Consider the following 19,862-nt stretch of genomic DNA (forward strand, 5'->3'; position numbering starts at 1 on the left):
GGTTACAGTGTATATCTATTTGCTTTCACACACACACACACACACACACACACACACACACACACACACCCATATACACACTGTAAAGGGACTTGGGATAGGGTTTCCCAATTGCTCAGTCCCAACTTCCTTTTTCAAATTCAGGTGACTTGTTTGTTCATTTGTCTCCTTAACAACTTGGTTCCTTCTAAGCTTTTGTCCATCAGGACTCTTTAGATAGAGGAGTTTATCTGGGAGCCATTAAGCTGCCAGCATTTCCTTTCTTTCATTTGAACCCATGAACTCAGGCCCAAAGGACCGAGAATCACACATGCAGTTACTTCTGAGAACTACAGATTTACTCTGTGAGCTGCTAGGGAGGATCCAACTTCTGATCCCCTTATATAGAGCACTGGTGAGACCACATTTGGAATAATACTGTGTCCAGTTCTGGAGACCTCACCTACAAAAAGATATTGACAAAATTGAACGGGTCCAAAGACGGGCTACAAGAATGGTGGAAGGTCTTAAGCATAAAACGTATCAGGAAAGACTTCATGAACTCAATCTGTCTAGTCTGGAGGACAGAAGGGAAAGGGGGGACATGATCAAAACCTTTAAATATGTCAGAGGGTCAAATAAGGTTCAGGAGGGAAGTGTTTTTAATAGGAAAGTGAACCCAAGAACAAGGGGACACAATCTGAGGTTAGTTGGGGGAAAGATCAAACACAACGTGAGAAAATATTATTTCACTGAAAGAGTAGTAGATCCTTGGAACAAATTTCCAGCAGACGTGGTTGGTAAATCCACAGGAACTGAATGTAAACATGCCTGGGATAAACATAGATACATTGTAAGATAAAATACAGGAAATAGTATAAGGGCAGACTAGATGGACCAGGAGGTCTTTTTCCGCCGTCAGTCTTCTATGTTTCTATATGTTTCTCTCTTTTTGCTCCCCAGAAATTCCAAGCTCCACTTACAATCCTCCAAATTCATCAAGTCTCCTTATTCCATTGCAGGTCTTGGGGAAAATATCCTCAAACCTTTTGCACTGCACTAGGCCAAAACAAGGTGGAGAGAGAGAGAGAGAGAGGGAGGGAGGGAGGGAGGGAGGAGGAGGAGGAGGAGGAGGAGGAGGAAGGAAGGATCTGGCCAAACCTGTTGCAATGTCCCAGTTGCAAAGCCAAGAGGGTACAGGTGATCTTTACTCAAAAGAATTGGCCTTCCTTACAATATCATTTATAATTTGATTGGATTGGACTTGGGTGTTGCCTGTTTCTGGAGCAACTCTTGACATCTTACAACATAAAACAGGAAGAAAAGACAAATAAGGGCAGGGAAGGAGGGACTTTCCACCTGCTTTCTGGATCACATGCTTTGGATAGCCTTATCTTGCCCTGCAGGGTGTGATCGTAGGAGCCCTGCTATAGGAGCTGGAAGAGAGACCATTGGTGGCTCAAAGGGTTTCTGCTTCCAATGGGATCCCTCTTTGAAGGTGGGAGCCATAGATTAGAGGAAGAGGTTTAATGTAACTTTGGGGGAAAGGATTACAACATAATTGTAATTGTAAAGGGGGGATGGCCTGGCATTGTTGTTGGAGGACATTGGAGGTTCTTCTCAACTTCTCTTTCTCTCCTCAGGTTTGAAGATGATTCTCACCACTTGCTTCATCTTTGGCCTTTTGGGCAGCTTTACCTGGGCAGGTAAGTTGCTGACAGCACAGCTGATATTTCTCACCTCTGTCCTGTTTCCCCCATTTATCTAGTCCTTGGCTTATTTTAATGTTTTGTTCTTAATGGGGGAGCCTCTTCCTCTATCTATGATCCCATTAGACCAACCCAGAAAGGCCTGGAGTTCCCAAAGGCCCCCTGGGTCTCATTATATGGACACCAAATCCTGGTATCGACAGGATAAGGCTGGCATCTGTCCACTAAACAGGACCTCGGCATTTTACATCCCCTGGGTCATACCTGGCCTTTTGGATCTATCTGTCCGGTCCATGTGAGGTCAGTGGGAAATTAGAAATCAAACGCAAATGAGTGTTTGTCATACACACAATACAACTGCACTGCTTTTATCTCCAAGGCAACTATTAATTTTCAATTTACGTGTGTGGGTGCCTGCGTGCCTACAGACCTTCATAGATCTCTTGGTTTGGCCCTCACCAACAGTCCCTGTTTCCTATGTGGCCTATGGGAGAATAGATTGCCCACTGAAGCCAAGATCCACAATACAAGGGAAACAAGACATTTTCACACCCATTTTACATTATGACTTTTTCAATTACAAATATCAGACTGATATAAATCCATCCTAATTTCAATTGACTCGTTCAGTTTAAGTCACTCTTTCCAGCTTTTCTTCATGGAATGAAAACTTTTTCTTCTCTGGAATGTTTATCAAGTACCATAGTTATAAATGTCTCCTTTGCTCAAGGATTTCTCAGCCTTGTTGGTGTCCATGAAGAAAAACTCCATTTTTATTCTGTTTTCCAAGCAGGTCCTCCTGGCCGGACCCCCTGTCCTCCTGGCAGCTTTGCCCATAAATCCAGAAGCCAGTGGTATTGCTACCAGTTCTTCAGAGATCGGCTCACCTATCTAGTGGCTGAGGTAACTACCTGAGAGGCAGCAATTCCCTTAATCTGGGCCACAGTTTTTTCAAATGTCACAGCGTTAAAAAGTTCATGTCATTTTTAAAATGAAGAGCACCTGCTGTATGATTTTCCCTTTAAAAAATGATAAAGGTCTACAGGAAAGAGTAAAATGTTTTTTTAATTAATTATGTTGAATTCCCTTCAATTTAGTATTTTGAAATCTGAATGGGTATAATGAGCTGGCTTCACTTCAATATCTGAGTGAAAGTTTTTAAAAGAAGTAAAACTCGAATGAGACCTGTAACTGCTACATTTAAATGGGATTGGATATTGTGTGGTTTAACAAATTGTGCAATTCAGCTACAGTCTTATCAAAGTTATGGGAACAAGGCCAACAATCATAGGGTTAATAAGTGTCTCGTTATCTCTCTCTCTCTCTCTCTCTCTCTCTCTCATCTATCTATCTGAGTTGGAATGGACCTTGTAGGTCATCTAGTCCCACCTCCTGCCCAAGCAGGAATTGAATTTAAATGGAATTTATTAGATTTGTATCCTGCCCCTCTCCGGAGACAACAAAGACAACAAAGCAGCAATAAAGCACAATACAAATCTAACGTTAAAATTTAAAACTAAATTAAAATACATTGTCATATAAACCCATTAACTACACAACCATACACACTTGGTCCAGCTAATCAATATAGAGGTCGGAAAAGAAGGGGGGGGACAAAATGGCAGTCCAGTCTACTGGTCGATCGTTCTCACTGTCAGAAAGTTCCTCCTTATTTCCAGGTTGAATCTCTCCTAGGTCAGTTTCCATCCATTATTCCTCATCTGGCCTTCTGGTGCTTTGGAAAACAGCCTGACCCCCTTCTCTCTGGCAGCCCCTCAAATATTGAAACATTGCTATGATGTCTCCCCTGGTCCTGAGCCTGTCCTCTGGGGTTTTGGCTACTTCTGCCAGATTGATGTCATCTGGACATTTGGTTAGATGCCCTTCTATTCCCTCATCTAGGTCATTAATGAAGATATGAAAGAGTACTGGGCCTAGGACGGACTCTTGTGGTACCCTGCTGCTTACTTCTCTCCATGTGGACCTGGACCCATTGAGGACTACTTGTTGGGGATGGTTGGTCAGCCAGTTGTTAATCCATCTATCCCACTTTTTTTGAGCTTGCAGAAAAGTAGGTTGTGGTCCACTTTGTCAAATGCTTTGCTGAAGTCCAAGTCCACTGCATACTGCATACCACATACTGTTTGATTTAACATGTTGTGCAACTCGGGCTATTGTCTTATCCATGTTTGGGATCAAGGCCAACAATCATGGGGTTAACAGGTATCTTCACCTTATTTAATTTGCAGTTATGACAGTGATGAAAAGTGATTGTGGTACATATGACCACACGTGGTGGACGTGTCCGGAAGCGAAAAAATTCTGGGCCATGATTAAAAACTGGTTAAAAGAAATATTAAACTATGACTTAGAATTACAACCTGAAACATATTTACTAGGAATTATTAGAGGGCAACATAAAAAGCAAATTTATACTTAATAATCCACATTTTAACAGTGGCAAGACTGAGTTTTGCACAAAATTGGGGGGAAAAAACCCAACAGAACAAATGGTAATTAGGAAAATACTAGAATGTACAAGAATGAATAAAATCACATTAGAACTGCAAAACAAACAGGGAAAGGAACATTCTACCATATCAGAGAAAGTTTATAAATGGATAGAAGAGAAAACAGAAACAAAACAATTAAGTAAAGCAAAAGGGGAACATGTAGAAACGGAAATGTAGAAATAATCTTATGTCAAATGTGTAAATGTCGTTGTAATTTCATGTACTATTTATTTATTGTTTTGTTTTATGTTTTTTAAAATTCAATAAATATATATATTTAAAGAAAGAAAAGAAAAGAAAAGTGATTATGGCCAATGCTCACATTTATGATAGTTGCACCTACTTAGAAACTACTTTGCTAAATGAATGAATTGCCAGGCCCACTTATGGTCCTTCAATGAGAATCTTCAGAAGTTCAAGGCAACTTGTTCAGAGTGATCAAAGGGATCCCTCGTCTCTAAGAATGCTTCTTCCGCATTCAAACACGCGCTGCCCTCTTCTCTCCACACCTTGTTTGTATGTCCCAATTTTTTTATGGGCATCCCACCGCTGACACCACTTTCATACCTTGATCACATGTGTGAGAGTCGTTTCCTCCTATATTTATTTTGTCTTTATTTTCCTTCTTGGTTGAAAAAAATCATGCTTGCATTGGCAGCTCCTCTTAGGTGAACTAAGAATAGAATAGAATAGAATAGAATTCTTTATTGGCCAAGTGGAATTTGTCGTTGGTGCAGATACCCTCAGTGTCCATAAAAGAAAAAGAGACATTTGTCAAGAATCATGAGGTACAACGCTTAATGATGGTCATAGGGGTCAAATAAGCAATGAAGAAACAACCAGCATTAATAAAAATCTTAAGGATGCAAGCAACAAGTGGCAGCCATACAGTCATAAGTGGGAGGAGATGGGTGATGGGAGTGATGGGAAAAAACTAGTAGTAATAGTAGTTTAGCCTTAGTGAATAGTTTAACAATGTTGAGGGAATTATTGGTTTAGCAGAGTGATGGTGCTCTGGAAAAAAACTGTTCTTGTGTTGAGTTGTCTTGGTGTGCAGGGCTCTGTAGCCATGTTTTGAGGGTAGGAGTTGAAACAGTTTGTGTCCAGGATGCGAGGGGTCTGTCAATATTTTCCCCACCCTGCAGTATACAGGTCCTCAATGGAAGGCAGGTTGGCAGCAATGGTTTGTTCTGCAGTTCTGATTCCACTGCAGGAACCTAGCCGAGAGGACCTTGTCTGATCAAACTGCAAGACTCCTGTATTGTAGCAGACTTGCAAAGGACAACATGGTTGGTTGGTGCTAAGATATTTTTGGTTCTTCTCTCTTTGCAGGAAGAGTGTCAGAACAAATGGAAAGGTCATTTAGCATCTTTCAACTTGGAGAAGCAGGCAAAATCCCTTGCTGCCTATGTCACTCAAAAAAAAAAAAATCAAAGGAATGATTTTGTCTGGATTGGGCTCCGATGAGATGAAGGGTCCAGTGTAGTGAGTATTTGGTCTTCCTGTTTCTGAGCAATTAGCAGCTCGTTCTATATGGTGGTTTCTTGCATCATCCTTGAAAAGCCTATCAACCTTGTTTCATTTCCATTCCCTGATGCTGGTTTGGTCCCATGTTAATGAGTTAGACAGACTGTGTGTTGTTGTTGAATCTAAACACCATCCCGTTGCTCCTCCTGACACAAGGGGTCACAAGGACATAGGATCCCAATGCCAGCAGACGATGGTTGGGATGAACGTTTGTGGATCATCATTGAGAAATCCTGGAGGCTGCTGGAAGTCTCTTTGCTGAATTTCTCTTTGCAGTTTCCAACCACAGAGGCTTAGAAATTGCTTTGCTAAATGACTGAATTATGGTTCTTAAATGAGAATCTTCAGAAGTTCAAGCCAACTTGTTCAACGTGATCCCTTGACTCTAAGAGTGTCTCTTCCCCATCCAAACACACTCTTCCCCCTTCTCTCCACACCTTGTTTGTACCTCCCATGTTTATTTATGGATATCCCACTGCTGACACCACTTTCATACCTCACTTTGTTGTTTCCTCCAATATTTATTTTGTCTTTATTTTTCCTTGTTGTGTGAGAAAATCATGTTTGCATTTGCAGCTCCTCTTAGGAGAACGTCTACTCCAGGAACCTAGCTGAGAGGACCTTGTCTGACCAAAATGCGCGACTCCTGGGTTGGTAGACCTGGGTAGTAGCAGACCTGCAATGGACAACATAGTTTGTTGGTGCTAAGATATTGGCGGTTCTTCTCTCTTGGCAGGAAGAGTGTCAGAACAGATGGAAAGGTCATTTAGCATCTTTCAACATGGAGACGCAGGCAAAATCCATTGGTGCCTATGTCACTAAAGAAAATATGGAGAGTACTGATGTCTGGATTGGGCTCCGACGAAATGTAGGGTCCAGTGTGGTGAGTATTCTGTCCTCCTATTTCTGAGCAATCACCAGCTCTTTCCATATGGAGGTTTCTTGAGTCATCGCAGTTTCCAACCACAGAGGCTGAGGGAAGAGCTCCTGGCTCCTGGGGACTCTGAGACGGAGGGAGAGAAGGAGGAGAAAAGTAGTGAAAAAGCCATTTTCTATTGCTTGAATTAAAAAAGGCTGGGGAGAAGCTACTGGCTGGGAAGGAGGAGAAAGGTGGGAATAATCCATTTCTCTTTGGAGTTTCCAACCACAGAGGCTGAGGGAAGAGCTCCTGGCTCCTGGGGACTCTGAGACGGAGGGAGAGAAGGAGGAGAACGGTAGTGAAAAAGCCATTTTCTATTGCTTGAATTAAAAAAGGCTGGGGAGAAGCTACTGGCTGGGAAGGAGGAGAAAGGTGGGAATAATCCATTTCTCTTTGGAGTTTCCAACCACAGAGGCTGAGGGTAGAGCTCCTGGGGACTCTGAGACGGAGTGAGACAAGGCTCGTTCTCGACTTACAACAGTTCATTTAGTGGCCAAAGTTACAAAAGCACCAAAAAAATTGACTTAGCACCATTTTCCCCACTAGTAACCACTGCAGCATTTCCCCTGATCATGTGACTTACGTTCAGGTACTTGATAACTGGTTCACATTTATGACAATCGCAGTGTTGCAGGGAAATGTGACAAGCAAAGTTGATGCGAAATCCAGATTCACTTAACAAATGGGGCATTCCTGCTTGTTATACCTGTAGCTATGCAGCCAAGCATCCTACTTGCTTTTCCTACCACTTAAATAACTAAAAAATAAAATCTAATAAATAATTCTTACTAGTCAGAAGGGGGTGCATGGGGGCTCCATGTGCTCAGTGGGCCTTGTGGTGTGATGGGTCGTGTCAGGTGAGGGTCTTGTGATGGTGTCAGGTGGGGGTCCATCCAGCTGGGGGTTCCTCTTTGCCGGTGCTACCGGACAATTCCTGATGATTGGCATGGTACACACATGTCTGGCAGGCAGGTGGGCATCGGCGTGAGATTTGGCTTCTGTGCGTGCAGCTCCATTTTTGCTACTGGGATGGTGTCCCATGCCAGGAATTAAAAATCCCTAGATAATATCATAATGCAGAAAGTCGGCCTCAGGTAAGAACCCTGAATCATTCAGAGGCAGTTGAGCCTGCAGCAACCTAGCAATGATGTGAAAAGTATTTAACTAGGCAAGAGCTCCCTGCTCTCTCTCTCTGTCTGTCCGCTGTTAGCTGTGTGCTGTTGCTGTTCATGGAAGTATGCTTTGAAGAAGCTGTGACACTGTAAAAGTTGGTTCCTGTGAGTTATTGAACTAAGATAGTTGTAGCAAGGTACTAGTAAGAGACTAGTTTATGGTATGTATAGTATAGACAGTAGTAGCAATAGTATAAAGAAGTAAATATATATTTTCCACCACTCTCTACTGCTGCTGTGTTTCATTGAAGACTTCAACTCCATTTCCACTGGTCTGTGGCTGGCTGGCTGGTTGGGTTGGTGGGCTGGCTGGACTGGTCTGCTGCTTGGGCACAAACAGGCTAGTTTCCGCAAATGCAAGCTCTGATATCCCACCCTCCCATTCCAGGTGCAACCCAATGCTGGTCCTGTCATAGAAGGAGTTTCTTCCTTGCGGGAGCGTATCCTGTTTCTCAATGGGGTCACAAATGTAATGGTCCTCAAGCCCCTGGTCCAGTGGGACCTCCTAGTAAGATCTCACCTTCATTGGCCATTCTGGATTTATTATTTATTGATTGGATTTGGGGGTTACCTGACACTGGAGCAATTCTCGGTCACTTAATAATAATTATAATAATTTATTAGATTCGTATGCCCCCCCCTTTCCAAAGTCTCGAAGCACTTACAATATAATGCAGGGTACAAGCACCATAAGGGGAGGGAGGGAGGGAGGGAGGAGGTTTCTACCTGCTTTCCGGATATTAACACCTTGTTTTGTATCATCATCTTATCTTGCATGGCAGGGTGTGAACCTACCAGCTGTCTGGTATATAAGCTGGAAAACAGACCATTGGTGGTTTAGAGGATTCTTCTCTCAGACTGGATCAGCCTTTGAAGGTGAGAGCCCTTATAGAAAGACGAGTAACGTGGTGTAACTTTATAGAGAGAGTTTAGGACATATTTGTACTTAAAACTGCTGTGAAGAATATTGGAAACTGATAACTCCTCTCTCTTACCCCCCCTATTTTTCTTTAGACTTTCCCCCTCCTTTTTTGGTTTTTCTTAGTTTCCTTCCTTCCTTCCCACTCTCCCTCTTTCTTTCTTTCTTTCTTTCTTTCTTTTTCTTCCCTCCCTCCCTTCCTTCCTGTCCTTTTCCTTCCTTCCTTTCTCTCTCTCTCTCTTTCTTTCTTCCTCTCCCACTCTTTCTCTCCCACTTCCTTCCTTCCTTCCTTTCTCTCTCTCTCTTTCTTTCTTTCATTCTTTCTTTCTTTCTTTCTTTCGGCAAAGGTGGGATCCTCCCAGTTAAGACTGCTTCCCCTGAACCAATAGTGACCTGCTGGTGATGTCATGGAATTAGTTAAGTTGTTGCTGGTCCATAGGTGCCACCATATTTTAATTTTTTTAATTTAAAAAAAAATATATTATCATTTTCTTCTGAGCATGCTGCTGAGCCACATTTCTGGCATGGTGCATGCAATCGGCCTCTTGTTTTTGGCTTTAAAAAAAATTGAATTTTTTTCGGCACTGCACTTGAGCATGCGCGCCCATGCAGCATGACTATGTGGTGCATGAGGAAGTAAACCAGAAGAGGGTTAGTTTTAACCTCTCCCTAGTGCTCAGTTCTTCCTTCTGAGGATGGAAACCTGAAAGGAGGTGGCCTGGCATTGTTGAAGGGCATTCAAGGTTCTTCTCAACTTCTGTTTCTTTCCTCAGGTCTGAAGATGCTTCTCATCACTTGCTTCATCTTTGGCCTCTTGGGCACCCTTACCTGGGCAGGTAAGTTGCCGACAGCACAGTTGAATATATAGCCCCCCCCCATCATGTTTCCCCCTGGGTCCCTATATATCCGTTGTTATTTTACTTATATTCAACTCTTGGTGACTTTGTAGGCAAGTGTTCTCCATGTATCTAGTCTCTGATTAATTTTCATCTCTGAATTCTTAATAAAAATTTTTTAGTGTTTTATTCTTCCTCTGTATTGGATTGGGTTGTTTTATATTTTTGTAACATTGTAAGCCTTTCAAGGACACCTCACGATGGGGTGGAAGTTGAATAGGTGAATGTTTTTCATGCTCCTGTCTTTTTAGATTATGTTTTTTATATAGTCATAAGCTTGACTGACAGTGAGATGGGCAGCACATGAAGTTAATCAATAAATATTTCCTTGCCGAGAGCATTTCATGAAATAGGGGGTGGTGGTGATGTCCCTGCGACCTTGGAATAATCAAGTTGGAATCCTTGTTGGGTTGTGGGTGCTCTGACTTAACAAGGGAAATAGCAATGTTGTTCGCCTACAGACAGAATCTTGGCAGACTAAAACAATAGCAATCACATTTAGACTTATATACCGCTTCCCAGTGCTTTCCAGCCCTCTCTAAGTGGTTTACAGAGAGCCAGCCTCTTGCCCCCAACAATCTGAGTCCTCATTTTATTGACCTCGGAAGGGTAGAAGGCTGAGTCAACCTTGAGCCTGGTGAGATTCGATCTGCCAACCTGCTGGCAGCTGGTGATCAGCAAAAGTAGCTTGCAGGACTGTACTCTAACCACTGCACCACTTCTGAAGAATTATCCATATCTCCATCACCAACCTCCGAGAGCGCCAAGGACCCCCTTTCTTCCTCCTCTTCCTTTACACAAATCCCACTCCCCTCTAGCACTGACGATGTTCCTTTGTTGGGTCCAGAAACCCACCAAGCTCAGAGACCCCCTCACAGTTCAACCCTGAGCTACAAATATCCTCTCCTATGGGAACCATTCGTTATGGAAGTCCGAAAGTCAAATTGTTCTTCATAACCAATAAATACATTTTTAAGAGAGAGGTTAATGACAGGGAAAGCACTCAAAGGATCACGTGGTGTAATTTATTTATTTATTCAATTTCTGTAGCCACCCAACTCAACCAGTTGACTCTGGGCGTCTTGCAAAGTTGCAATTCTAAGGTTATAAAATAATTAAAACAGTAAAAACATCCCCAGAATAAATAAGTACAAGCAGCAGCTGTGATGATTAATCATTAATTTCTAGAGGGACTGGAAGATTTTAAGCAGGGAACAGCCTGGGACAATGTCAGTGGTCAGTTCAATGGGAGGGAGGTTAATAATGCATGAGTCTGAGGATTCTCACTTAGTGAAGAAGGCAAAAAGCCTTGAGAGGTTCACAGTCTTCAGGGTGGCACAGAGATCTAGAGCTATAACCTTCCATGCCCTAGACCAGTGATGGCGAACCTATGGCAGGGGTGTCAGGGTTGACACTAGGAGCTGTTCTTTGTCCCTCGCTTTCTCTTTGCTTTCTCCTTCTGTTTCTCCAGCAGATCCAAAGGCTCGAACTGCCTGTCCCTTTGGCAGCTTTGCCCTTAGAGAGCGAAGCCAGTGGTATTGCTACAAGTTCTACGAAGAGCGGTTCACCTTCCAAGAGGCTGAGGTAACTACTCCGAGGTAACCCTCACCCCGTGCAGGGCTACCAAAATTTTGTGGGCATGACTTATTTTGTGGGTGTGGCTTGAGGGTCATGTGACCGGGTAGATAAGCTTGGCAGTAACATAAAAAACATTCCACAAGTCATTCTAAAATTTATGGGCTAATCAGGGCTAGCCAGGGGTCATAACCTTCCAGCGTGACCAGGTGGGAGTGGCTCGACAATCATGTGACTTGACCAAAGACAATCTAAAGTGTCCCTTGCTACTTTCACAGCCTAAGTGAACATCCCAAAATGCTCCATTCCACATAACAGTGGTAACCCTTCTTCCTGCAGACTACCAAACAAAATCAAGGTCTCTGGCCAAACATTCGGTTTCAAGCAATATTCATTTCATGTTTCTAGAGCAGGGCCCCCCATACTTGGCCACTTTGGGACTTGTGAATTTCAACCCAGAATTCTCCAGCCACCTATTGTTGTGTGTACTTCCCTTGCAGCATGAGGAGTTTTCAGATTCGGAGGATGAGTGGGATTTAGAGATCATAAATCTCCCTGCTCTACCAACAGTTAGCAATGTTAGTGAAGACCACAGAGCTAATGACATAGACATGTGTAAGAAAAATTCCTCAGACCAAGAGAATAAAAGCTAAAAAACTTTATTAACCACATGATATATATCAAACATAACATATATCAAACATAACATAAAGATGTCAAAGATTCCAGCATGATCATACAGTATCATACAGGGACCAAAAGAAGTCACGTGGAAAATAAATACCTGTGAACCTCAAAAGGTAAAGTACCTAACTTCAAGAATCATCTTATATCGAATTTTCATGTCTGGTTTACACCTTCTTCTTCCTGTCCATATATGGGGTTGTCTTGCATACCATTTCATCATAGTTCCTCGGAACTCTCTAGATTAATCTCTAGATTAGTCCTGCCTTTATGAATGTTTCTTGGCCTAAAAAAATAGGATTTCTTCATCTCTGATACAGGATGTAAACATGTTATTGTACATTTTTGCTTTTCCTGGCAAGGTCCGCTGTCCAAAAGGTCGGAAGTTTAGTACTCTAATAAGAGTGTTTTGTATCTATCTAGGCCTTAGATGCCTAGATTCTATAAATAATTCTCACAATCCCCCCTCTGTTTTTTCTAAGGATTTTTCAAATTCTTAGAACATCTTTATGTCCTGCATCATAATGCAGACCTCCCTATTTATGGGGATATTCATCTTTATGCCAGCAGGCCTTCCATCAGATAATGCAAACCAGCACACATTTACAGATACAGGTTACAGAACTTAATACATAACTTAATACAATGCTTATAATAACTCCTACAAATAAGTCTGGCAACCAAGAGGTTGAAGTGTTCCATATGTCACTAGATGCAGCATTGTATGATTCTACTCCTAACTGCGGTTTCTTGTGCCATATCTCTACTTGAATAACTCATCTCCCATGTCTATATCTATATGTCTTTAGGGTCACTCTATTTTATATTATGGGGGAGCTCACAGATGGAGGGATGCTCGTTTCAGAAGGTTTCAGAAACGATTGGAAGAAAGAGGGAGGAGATATTAGAGAGTAATTAATTAATGAATTACTTCACATCCGGGTGTAAAACGGAACAGATGCTGAATTCGTTCAATCTTGCAAAATAAGAATGGCTGCGTCCAGAACTTGCTCCGAAGTGTAAGCTACCATATGTGATTTATTACTTGCTTTTTTATGACTCTTGGCTAGCCCTGATTAGCCCATAAATTTTAGAATGACTTGTGGAATGTCTTTTATGTTACTGCCAAGCTTATCTACTTAGTTGCTGAGATAGTAACAATGAGAGAAGAAAACTGCATGCAAGATTGAAGTGTTATAAAGGAGAAATTAAAGAGGAGATGTTTTACAATGAGAATTCATTTATTCCAGGTATTATATGAATCAGCCTGAGAACAGCTATGAAGACCTCTGTTCTAGAGAATACTATAGCCATTTGGAAAGAAGGGGGAGGCGGAAACCCAGATCACGTAGAATTAATTCCAGATCTCAACTCCTGATATTGTTCCTAGACACTTTTGTTTGTAGCAGAATCGCTGGCTTTGGGGTTTTTAAACGCTTTGCGGAAGAACGCAGAGGCTGCCCAAAGAGGACGCCCTGTATTTTCTTTCAACGTCTTTCAATGCAAATTGGGTGCTCTGGGGTAAAGCTCCACTTTTGCTACCCCACTGCGTCCCCCCCAATCCAGGCAGCAGCCCACCCTGCCCTCACCTGTGGTGACTCACCTGAGCAGGAAGAATTCCCTTAATTTGCCCCAGAGGGTTTTTTTCCCAGTCTTCACAACAGCAAAACATTCGTATCGGGGTTTTTTAAAAAAAAGTTTTTATTTTTATTTTTCTCCTCATGACATGTAGTCAGACCTGTTACATATTTGCATCCCATAATACCACACATGTTCATTGAAATGGACAACAAAAGGGGTATAAAATTTAGGATGTTAATAAGGGGAAAAGGTGGTTTGGAGTTTACGGAAGGACAGACCAGATGCCAATTATCCCTAACCAAGCTTTCTCTTATCCGGAGATATGGTCCAAAAAGTATCCCCTCCTCTAACTTAGCTTTTCAGTTTAGAAATGTCAGAAGCTGTCAATCAATCCATACAGCGATAGGATAAAATGTTTCCTACATTTATTTATTTATTTATTTATTTATTTATTTGTTTGTTTGTTTGTTTGTTTGTTTGTTTGTTCGATTTTTATGCCGCCCTTCTCCTTAGATTCAGGGCGGCTTACAACATGTTAGCAATAGCACATTTTGAACAGAGCCACCAGCTTATTGCCCCCACAATCCAGCTCCTCATTTGACCCACCTCAGAAGGATGGAAGGCTGAGTCAACCTTGAGCCGGTGATGAAATTTGAACCGCTGACCTTCAGATCTACAGTCAGCTTCAGTGGGCTGCAGTACAGCACTCTACCTGCTGTGCCACCCCGGTTCATACACCCCAGGCTGTAACGCTTTGATAAACCTGCGTCTCACCATTTTAAACAAGAGCAAAATAAATAAAAATACAAAATGCCATGTTGGTTAACAGGTAGAAAAATATGACAAAGTCTCTATCGTGGGGCCCTCAGTTGAGGTCTCCTTCCTTGTCTACCCAAACTGCTGGAGCCTTCAGAGTGGTAGCCTTGAATGGTAGCAGCCCTGCAACGGATAACATGGTTTGTTGGTGGTAAATAATCAGCCACTGTCAAGGAGCGAGTTCGAATCCATCTCTTTTCTCTTCAGATGATACTTTTGGTTCTTTCTTTGCAGGAAGACTGTCAGTTCAAATGCAAAGGTCATTTAGCATCTTTCATAAGTGACAGCCAGGCAAAATCCGTCAATGCCTATGTCTCTAAAGGAAACCGAGAGAAGAGATGGGTCTGGATTGGGCTCCAACGACTTCCAAAATCCGATCTGGTGAGTACTTGGGCAATCAGCAGCTGTTTCCATACAGATGTTTCTTGAGTCGTGATTCACACCATCCTTGAAAAGCCCAGCAACCTGACCCGTTCCTTGTTGCTGACTTTGTCCCAATGTCTCTTTAAAGGCGATGCCATCCCATCGGTGCCCCTGACCACAAGGAGACACAAGGACAAAGATCGGGAAATTTCTCCTTCGTTCTAAGTTGCTTCTCTCCTTGTTTAGTTTCCACCCATTGCTTCTTGTTCTACCCTCAGGTGCTTTGGAGAATAGCTTGTTCCCTCTTCTTTGAGGCAACTCCTGAGAGATAGTGGAAGGCTGCTATCCTGTCTCCCCTGGTCCTTCTTTTCATTCAACTAGCCAGGCCCAGTTCCTGCAACCGTTCTTCATGTGTTTTAGCCCTAATCATCTTTGTTGCTCCTCTCTGCACTTTTCCTAGAGTCTCAACATCCTTTTTGCATCATGGTGACCAAAAATGACTACAGTATTCCACGTGTGGCCTTAGCAAGGCCTTATAAAGTGGTATTAACACTTTGTGTGATCTTGATTCTCTCCCTCTGTTAATGCAGCCTAAAACTGTGTTGGCTTTTTTGGCAGCTGCTGCACACAGCTGGCTCCTATTTAAGTGGTTGTCCACCAGGACTCCAAAATCCCTCTCACAGTTGGTACTGTTGAGAAATGTACCACATACACTGTACCTGTGTGTTTTGTTTTTCTTGCCTAAATGTAGAACCTGACTTTTTTCACCCTTGAATTTCACTTTGTTAGCTAGCGCCCATTGTTCAAGTCTGTCCAGATCCTTCTGTCTGTGTTTTGTGAATGTTTGCAAGACACCGTTCAACCCCGGAGAGCCCCAGGGACTCCAGTCTGAGCTACAAATATTCTCTTCTATCACTCTACTAAACAAATAATTCCCTCAACACTGCCTGGGGGCCCTGAATTAATCCACTAGCTTGTCCATGTATATGAATTTGGTATGAATGATTAGTACGTGTTGTTGAATCATTTTTAAAATTTTAATTAGGATTTTAGTAATTGCTCGTTTGTTCTTTGACTTCTTTTTATTATTGTCATTGTCACTGAAATTTTATATTGTTGTCAGCCGCCTTGAGTCCTTCGGGATTGGGAGGCATAGAAGTCAAATTAAATAAATAAAATAAATAAATAAACTATTTAATTTAATTTAATTTTAATTTATTAGATTTGTATGCCGCCCCTCTCCAAAGACTCGGGGCGGCTCACAACAACAATAAAAACAATATTATACTGGCACAAATCTAATATTAAAAAAAACTATAAACCCTATCATGATTAAAAACCAAACAGCACATACATACCAAGCATAAATTATAATAAGCCTGGGGGAAAGGTGTCTCAAATCCCCCATGCCTGGCGGTATATGTGGGTCTTAAGTAGTTTACGGAAGACAAGGAGGGTGGGAGCAGTTCTAATCTCCGCAGGGAGTTGATTCCAGAGGGCCGGGGCCGCCACAGAGAAGGCTCTTCCCCTGGGGCCCGCCAGACGACATTGTTTAGTCGACAGGACCCGGAGAAGGCCAACTCTGTGGGATCTTATTGGCCGCTGGGATTCGTGCGGTAGCAGGTGGTTCTGGAGGTATTCTGGTCCAATGCCATGTAGGGCTTTAAAGGTCATGACCAACACTTTGAATTGTGACCGGAAACTGATCGGCAGCCAATGCAGGCCACGGAGTGTTGTAGATACGTGGGCAAATCTGGGAAGCCCCACAATGGCTCTCGCAGCCGCGTTCTGCATGATCTGGAGTTTCCGAACACTTTTCAAAGGTCGCCCCATGTAGAGAGCGTTGCAGTAATCCAACCTCGAGGTGATGAGGGCATGAGCGACTGTGAGCAGTGAGTCCCGGTCCAGATAGGGCTGCAACTGGTGCACCAGGCGAACCTATTTACTAAGGCTGCACTACTATTACTACTAGTTTTTTCTCATCATTCCTATCACCCATTTCCTCCCACTTATGGCTGTATGACTGTAACTTGTTGCTTGTATCCTGAAGATTTTTATTAATATTGACTGTTTACTGATTGCTTATTTGACCCCTATGACCATCATTAAGTGTTGCACCACCTGATTCTTGACAAATGCATCTTTTCTTTTATGTCCACTGAGAGCATCCGCACCAAAGACAAATTCCTTGTGGGTCCAATCACACTTGGCCAATAAAGAATTCTGTTCTGTTCTGTTGGTCCTTGTTTTGACTAGAGCCCCCTCCTTTAAAATCCCGTGCCCCTTTGAGGCATCACACCTTAAGAAGGATTTGATGGACACCAGGGTGGTTTCAGGGAAGAGCAATAAGGGTGACTAGAGGACTGGAAAGAGAGGGCCAAGAACGAGGACGTGTTTTCCCAAAGGGGCTTTTTCCAAAAGACCACTGGACTTTCTGGCTTTTCTCTGAAGACATTTGGCTTCTTTCTCCAAGAAGCTTCTTCGCTTCAAAACCTTTGGGACAACCATGACCTGGATGACTGGGAATCGCCATAGGCAGAAACTGTTTTAATTTTCAGGAAAAACAACAACAACAACAGGAACAGTAACCCAAACTCCCACTCACCCACCACCCTGTACTGTATTGTGTATTGCACAGAATAATGGATGGCGCTGGAATGATGGGACCCGATCCAGGTACACCAGGTGGGGCCCTGGAGAACCCAACAACATGTCTAGAAACGAGTTTTGCGTTGCTCTCTCTCCTCAATCCGGTCAGTGTGAACAGCCTTCATTCCTTAGTGGGGTGGGAGTTGGCAGCTGTAACCCCAGGAAAGCAGGGGAGGGGAGGGGGAGGGAAGGAAGGGAAGGGAAGCAGGGGGCAGGTTCAGCTTTGTTTTGCTGGTGGTTCACTCAGGGACCCTTTTGCATACATGAGCATGCGCAGTACTTAAAAAAAATATCCTGCATGTGCACAGAAGCAAAAAAACCCACCACAAAATGGTGGTACTTATGACACCACCAAGAGAACCAGTTGGGGGGCGTGGCAGGCCTGGGTCACTGCTGACTCTAGGGACCCAGCTTGCCAAGTTATTGCAAGTTCTATAGAACTGGTCTGAAATGGTAGGAATCCACCTCTGAAGAGAACCGAAGCGAAGGGATGGGAAGGGAAGGGAGGGAAGGAGGGGGAGGGAAGGGAGGGAAGGGAAGGAGAGGCAGGGGAGGAAGGGGAGGGGAAGGAGGGAAGGAAGGGAAGGGATGGGAAGACAAGGAAGGGAAGGGAAGAGAGAGGAGGGTGGGGAGAGGAAGGGATGGGATGGGGGGGAAGAAAGGAAGGGAAGAGAGGGGAGGGGCAGGGCATACAGATCCTGGGAATAATGCTCAAATTGAGAGAGACTTTTTGGGGGGGTGGCTGATTTAACGTACTTATGGAGAACCATTACAGGCAAAAGTTAGACGTTTCCAGAGTCTCAGAAAACGACAGCTCCTCATCCCAGCATTTGTCTCAGAGGCAACACAATCTAACGGCTTCTTTCTGCTATTTCTCATTCACTGTCAAAGCCAGAGAGGTCTGTGAAGGCCTCATTTCATTTCAGACATTTACATTTACATGGCCACCCAGTTCAGTCAAGGGCCATAAACAACAAAAGTAAATATACAACCTGAAACGTGATTGTATTTCATCCTGACTTTCAGCCTTTTGGAGGGTGGGGGAGGCCGTTTTTGCCCTTCCGAAGCCTCCAGAGCCTGTGGATGGTGAAAAAACAGCTCAATGGGCCGACTGGAAGTTCGGAAGCTTCAGTGTGGCCTGTGAGCCTGTGTGTGGGGTGGGGCAGTGCAGGGGGTTTGTGCGTGAATGTACGGAGGGAGGGCATTATTATTATTATTTAGATTTGTATGCCGTCCCTCTCCAAGGACTCGGGGCGGCTCACAACAATAATAAAATATAATAAACAGTGGTACAAATCTAATATTAGTAAAACTGAAGTTAAAATTCCTTAATATTAAAAAAAACAATACTACACTATAAATACATGGGATATGAATATATATTATAATATTCAATGGAAGGAATGTTAACCTGCACCGCCAGCCCACATGTGATATGCTCTATTCTAAATAAAGAAATAGATTGAGATTTGTGCCGAGTGAGAGAGATAGAAAAACCCAAAGGCGAGGAAAGGGTTAACTCCGACTTCCGGCTGGTGGACTTGGCCGCCACTCAAATCTTCATAAGTCCCACCCCTCGCGCCGCCAACCCCCATTTTGCCGCTCGGTTTGTAGCTGGATGGATGTCTCTTCCTTTCTTATGCATTGCATTATGGGTGGGGCAAACATGTGCAAGCTATCACAAACGTTTGTGCTCTTTTGGCACCAGGAAAAAAAACCAGTTTGCCATCACAGGCCTATCACATTTCAGGCCAATCTCTTCTGCAAAGCCTCCAGTGTGGAAGGGAAGTGGTTCCATTGGTTGATTGCTCTCAGCACCAGCCCAGTTTAATGGTGATAACACCATGTTCCTTTCTTCCAGAGCACTTGAAATGGGTGGATATAAACTGTAGCAGCAAACTTCCATTTCTCTGCAAATGGTCTCCCGCCTAAGCCAAGTCTGGAGATGGAGTTACAAGGGATGGATCGGAAACCTCAGCTGAGATATTTGATTCCACCTTCTTCACGTGTAAAGAACAGCTGAAGGCCAAGCTGTTGGTTCCTCTAATCTTGCTTCTCTTCCCTTCTTTCTGAAGAACTTGGCCCTCCCTTGCTAATAAAGTCTATTGCTCTGCCCTTGTCTTGAGTTTGGCCTTTCTCTCCCAGGGGGTCCAGGGCCCCTCCCTGAAGAAATCTTGGGGGGAAGAGGGTGTCGTGTCTGCAGTTGACTTTCCAGTCCCAAAACACTCAATGCAACCTTGTCGTCTCCTTTCCTGGGGTCCTTCTCTCCCACCTTTTCTCTCAGAGGGAAATATGAGATTAATGGGAGGAGAAATATGGATAGGTGGAAATAATGCCCCCCCCCCCCCCCCGGAGAGAAAAAGATCCATGCAGGGTGGGTAGCTGGAGAATCCCTGAACCAAACAAGGCCAAAAACATTAACCAGCAAAAGCGGAAAGAACGAAATGCATTCGTGATGCCCATCTTCTGGTTCATTGGCACCTCCTGAAGGGTCTGGGGAGCCATAAATCATGTCTCTTCTGGGGGTGTTTGAGCTGCAAAGCAAGGACATTACTTTCCT

The 19,862-nt window shown here is 43.4% G+C and overlaps 1 protein-coding gene across 8 annotated transcripts; it reads left to right on the plus strand.

Moving 5' to 3' along the window:
* The first annotated feature begins 1,240 nt into the window (after positions 1-1,240).
* Positions 1,241-19,417, plus strand: LOC139168833 (lithostathine-1-like). Of its 8 annotated transcripts, none has more exons than XM_070754571.1 (13): positions 1,241-1,477; positions 1,623-1,685; positions 2,482-2,591; positions 3,591-3,759; positions 5,534-5,686; positions 6,465-6,611; positions 8,208-8,327; positions 8,602-8,695; positions 9,512-9,574; positions 11,109-11,218; positions 14,525-14,671; positions 17,292-17,406; positions 19,164-19,417. In XM_070754571.1, exons 6-13 carry the CDS (start codon positions 6,510-6,512, stop codon positions 19,232-19,234), a joined length of 822 nt encoding a protein of 273 aa, XP_070610672.1. In that variant the 5' UTR covers positions 1,241-1,477; positions 1,623-1,685; positions 2,482-2,591; positions 3,591-3,759; positions 5,534-5,686; positions 6,465-6,509; the 3' UTR covers positions 19,235-19,417. The 8 variants fall into 8 exon arrangements, with proteins under 8 accessions (XP_070610672.1, XP_070610670.1, XP_070610669.1 ...); XM_070754566.1 differs by having other exon boundaries at positions 1,243-1,477; positions 2,479-2,591; positions 11,106-11,218; XM_070754567.1 differs by having other exon boundaries at positions 1,243-1,477; positions 11,106-11,218.
* Positions 19,418-19,862: the final 445 nt, after the last annotated feature.

This window comes from Erythrolamprus reginae, chromosome 6, assembly GCF_031021105.1.
Source record: "Erythrolamprus reginae isolate rEryReg1 chromosome 6, rEryReg1.hap1, whole genome shotgun sequence".
Taxonomy (NCBI): domain Eukaryota; kingdom Metazoa; phylum Chordata; class Lepidosauria; order Squamata; family Dipsadidae; genus Erythrolamprus; species Erythrolamprus reginae.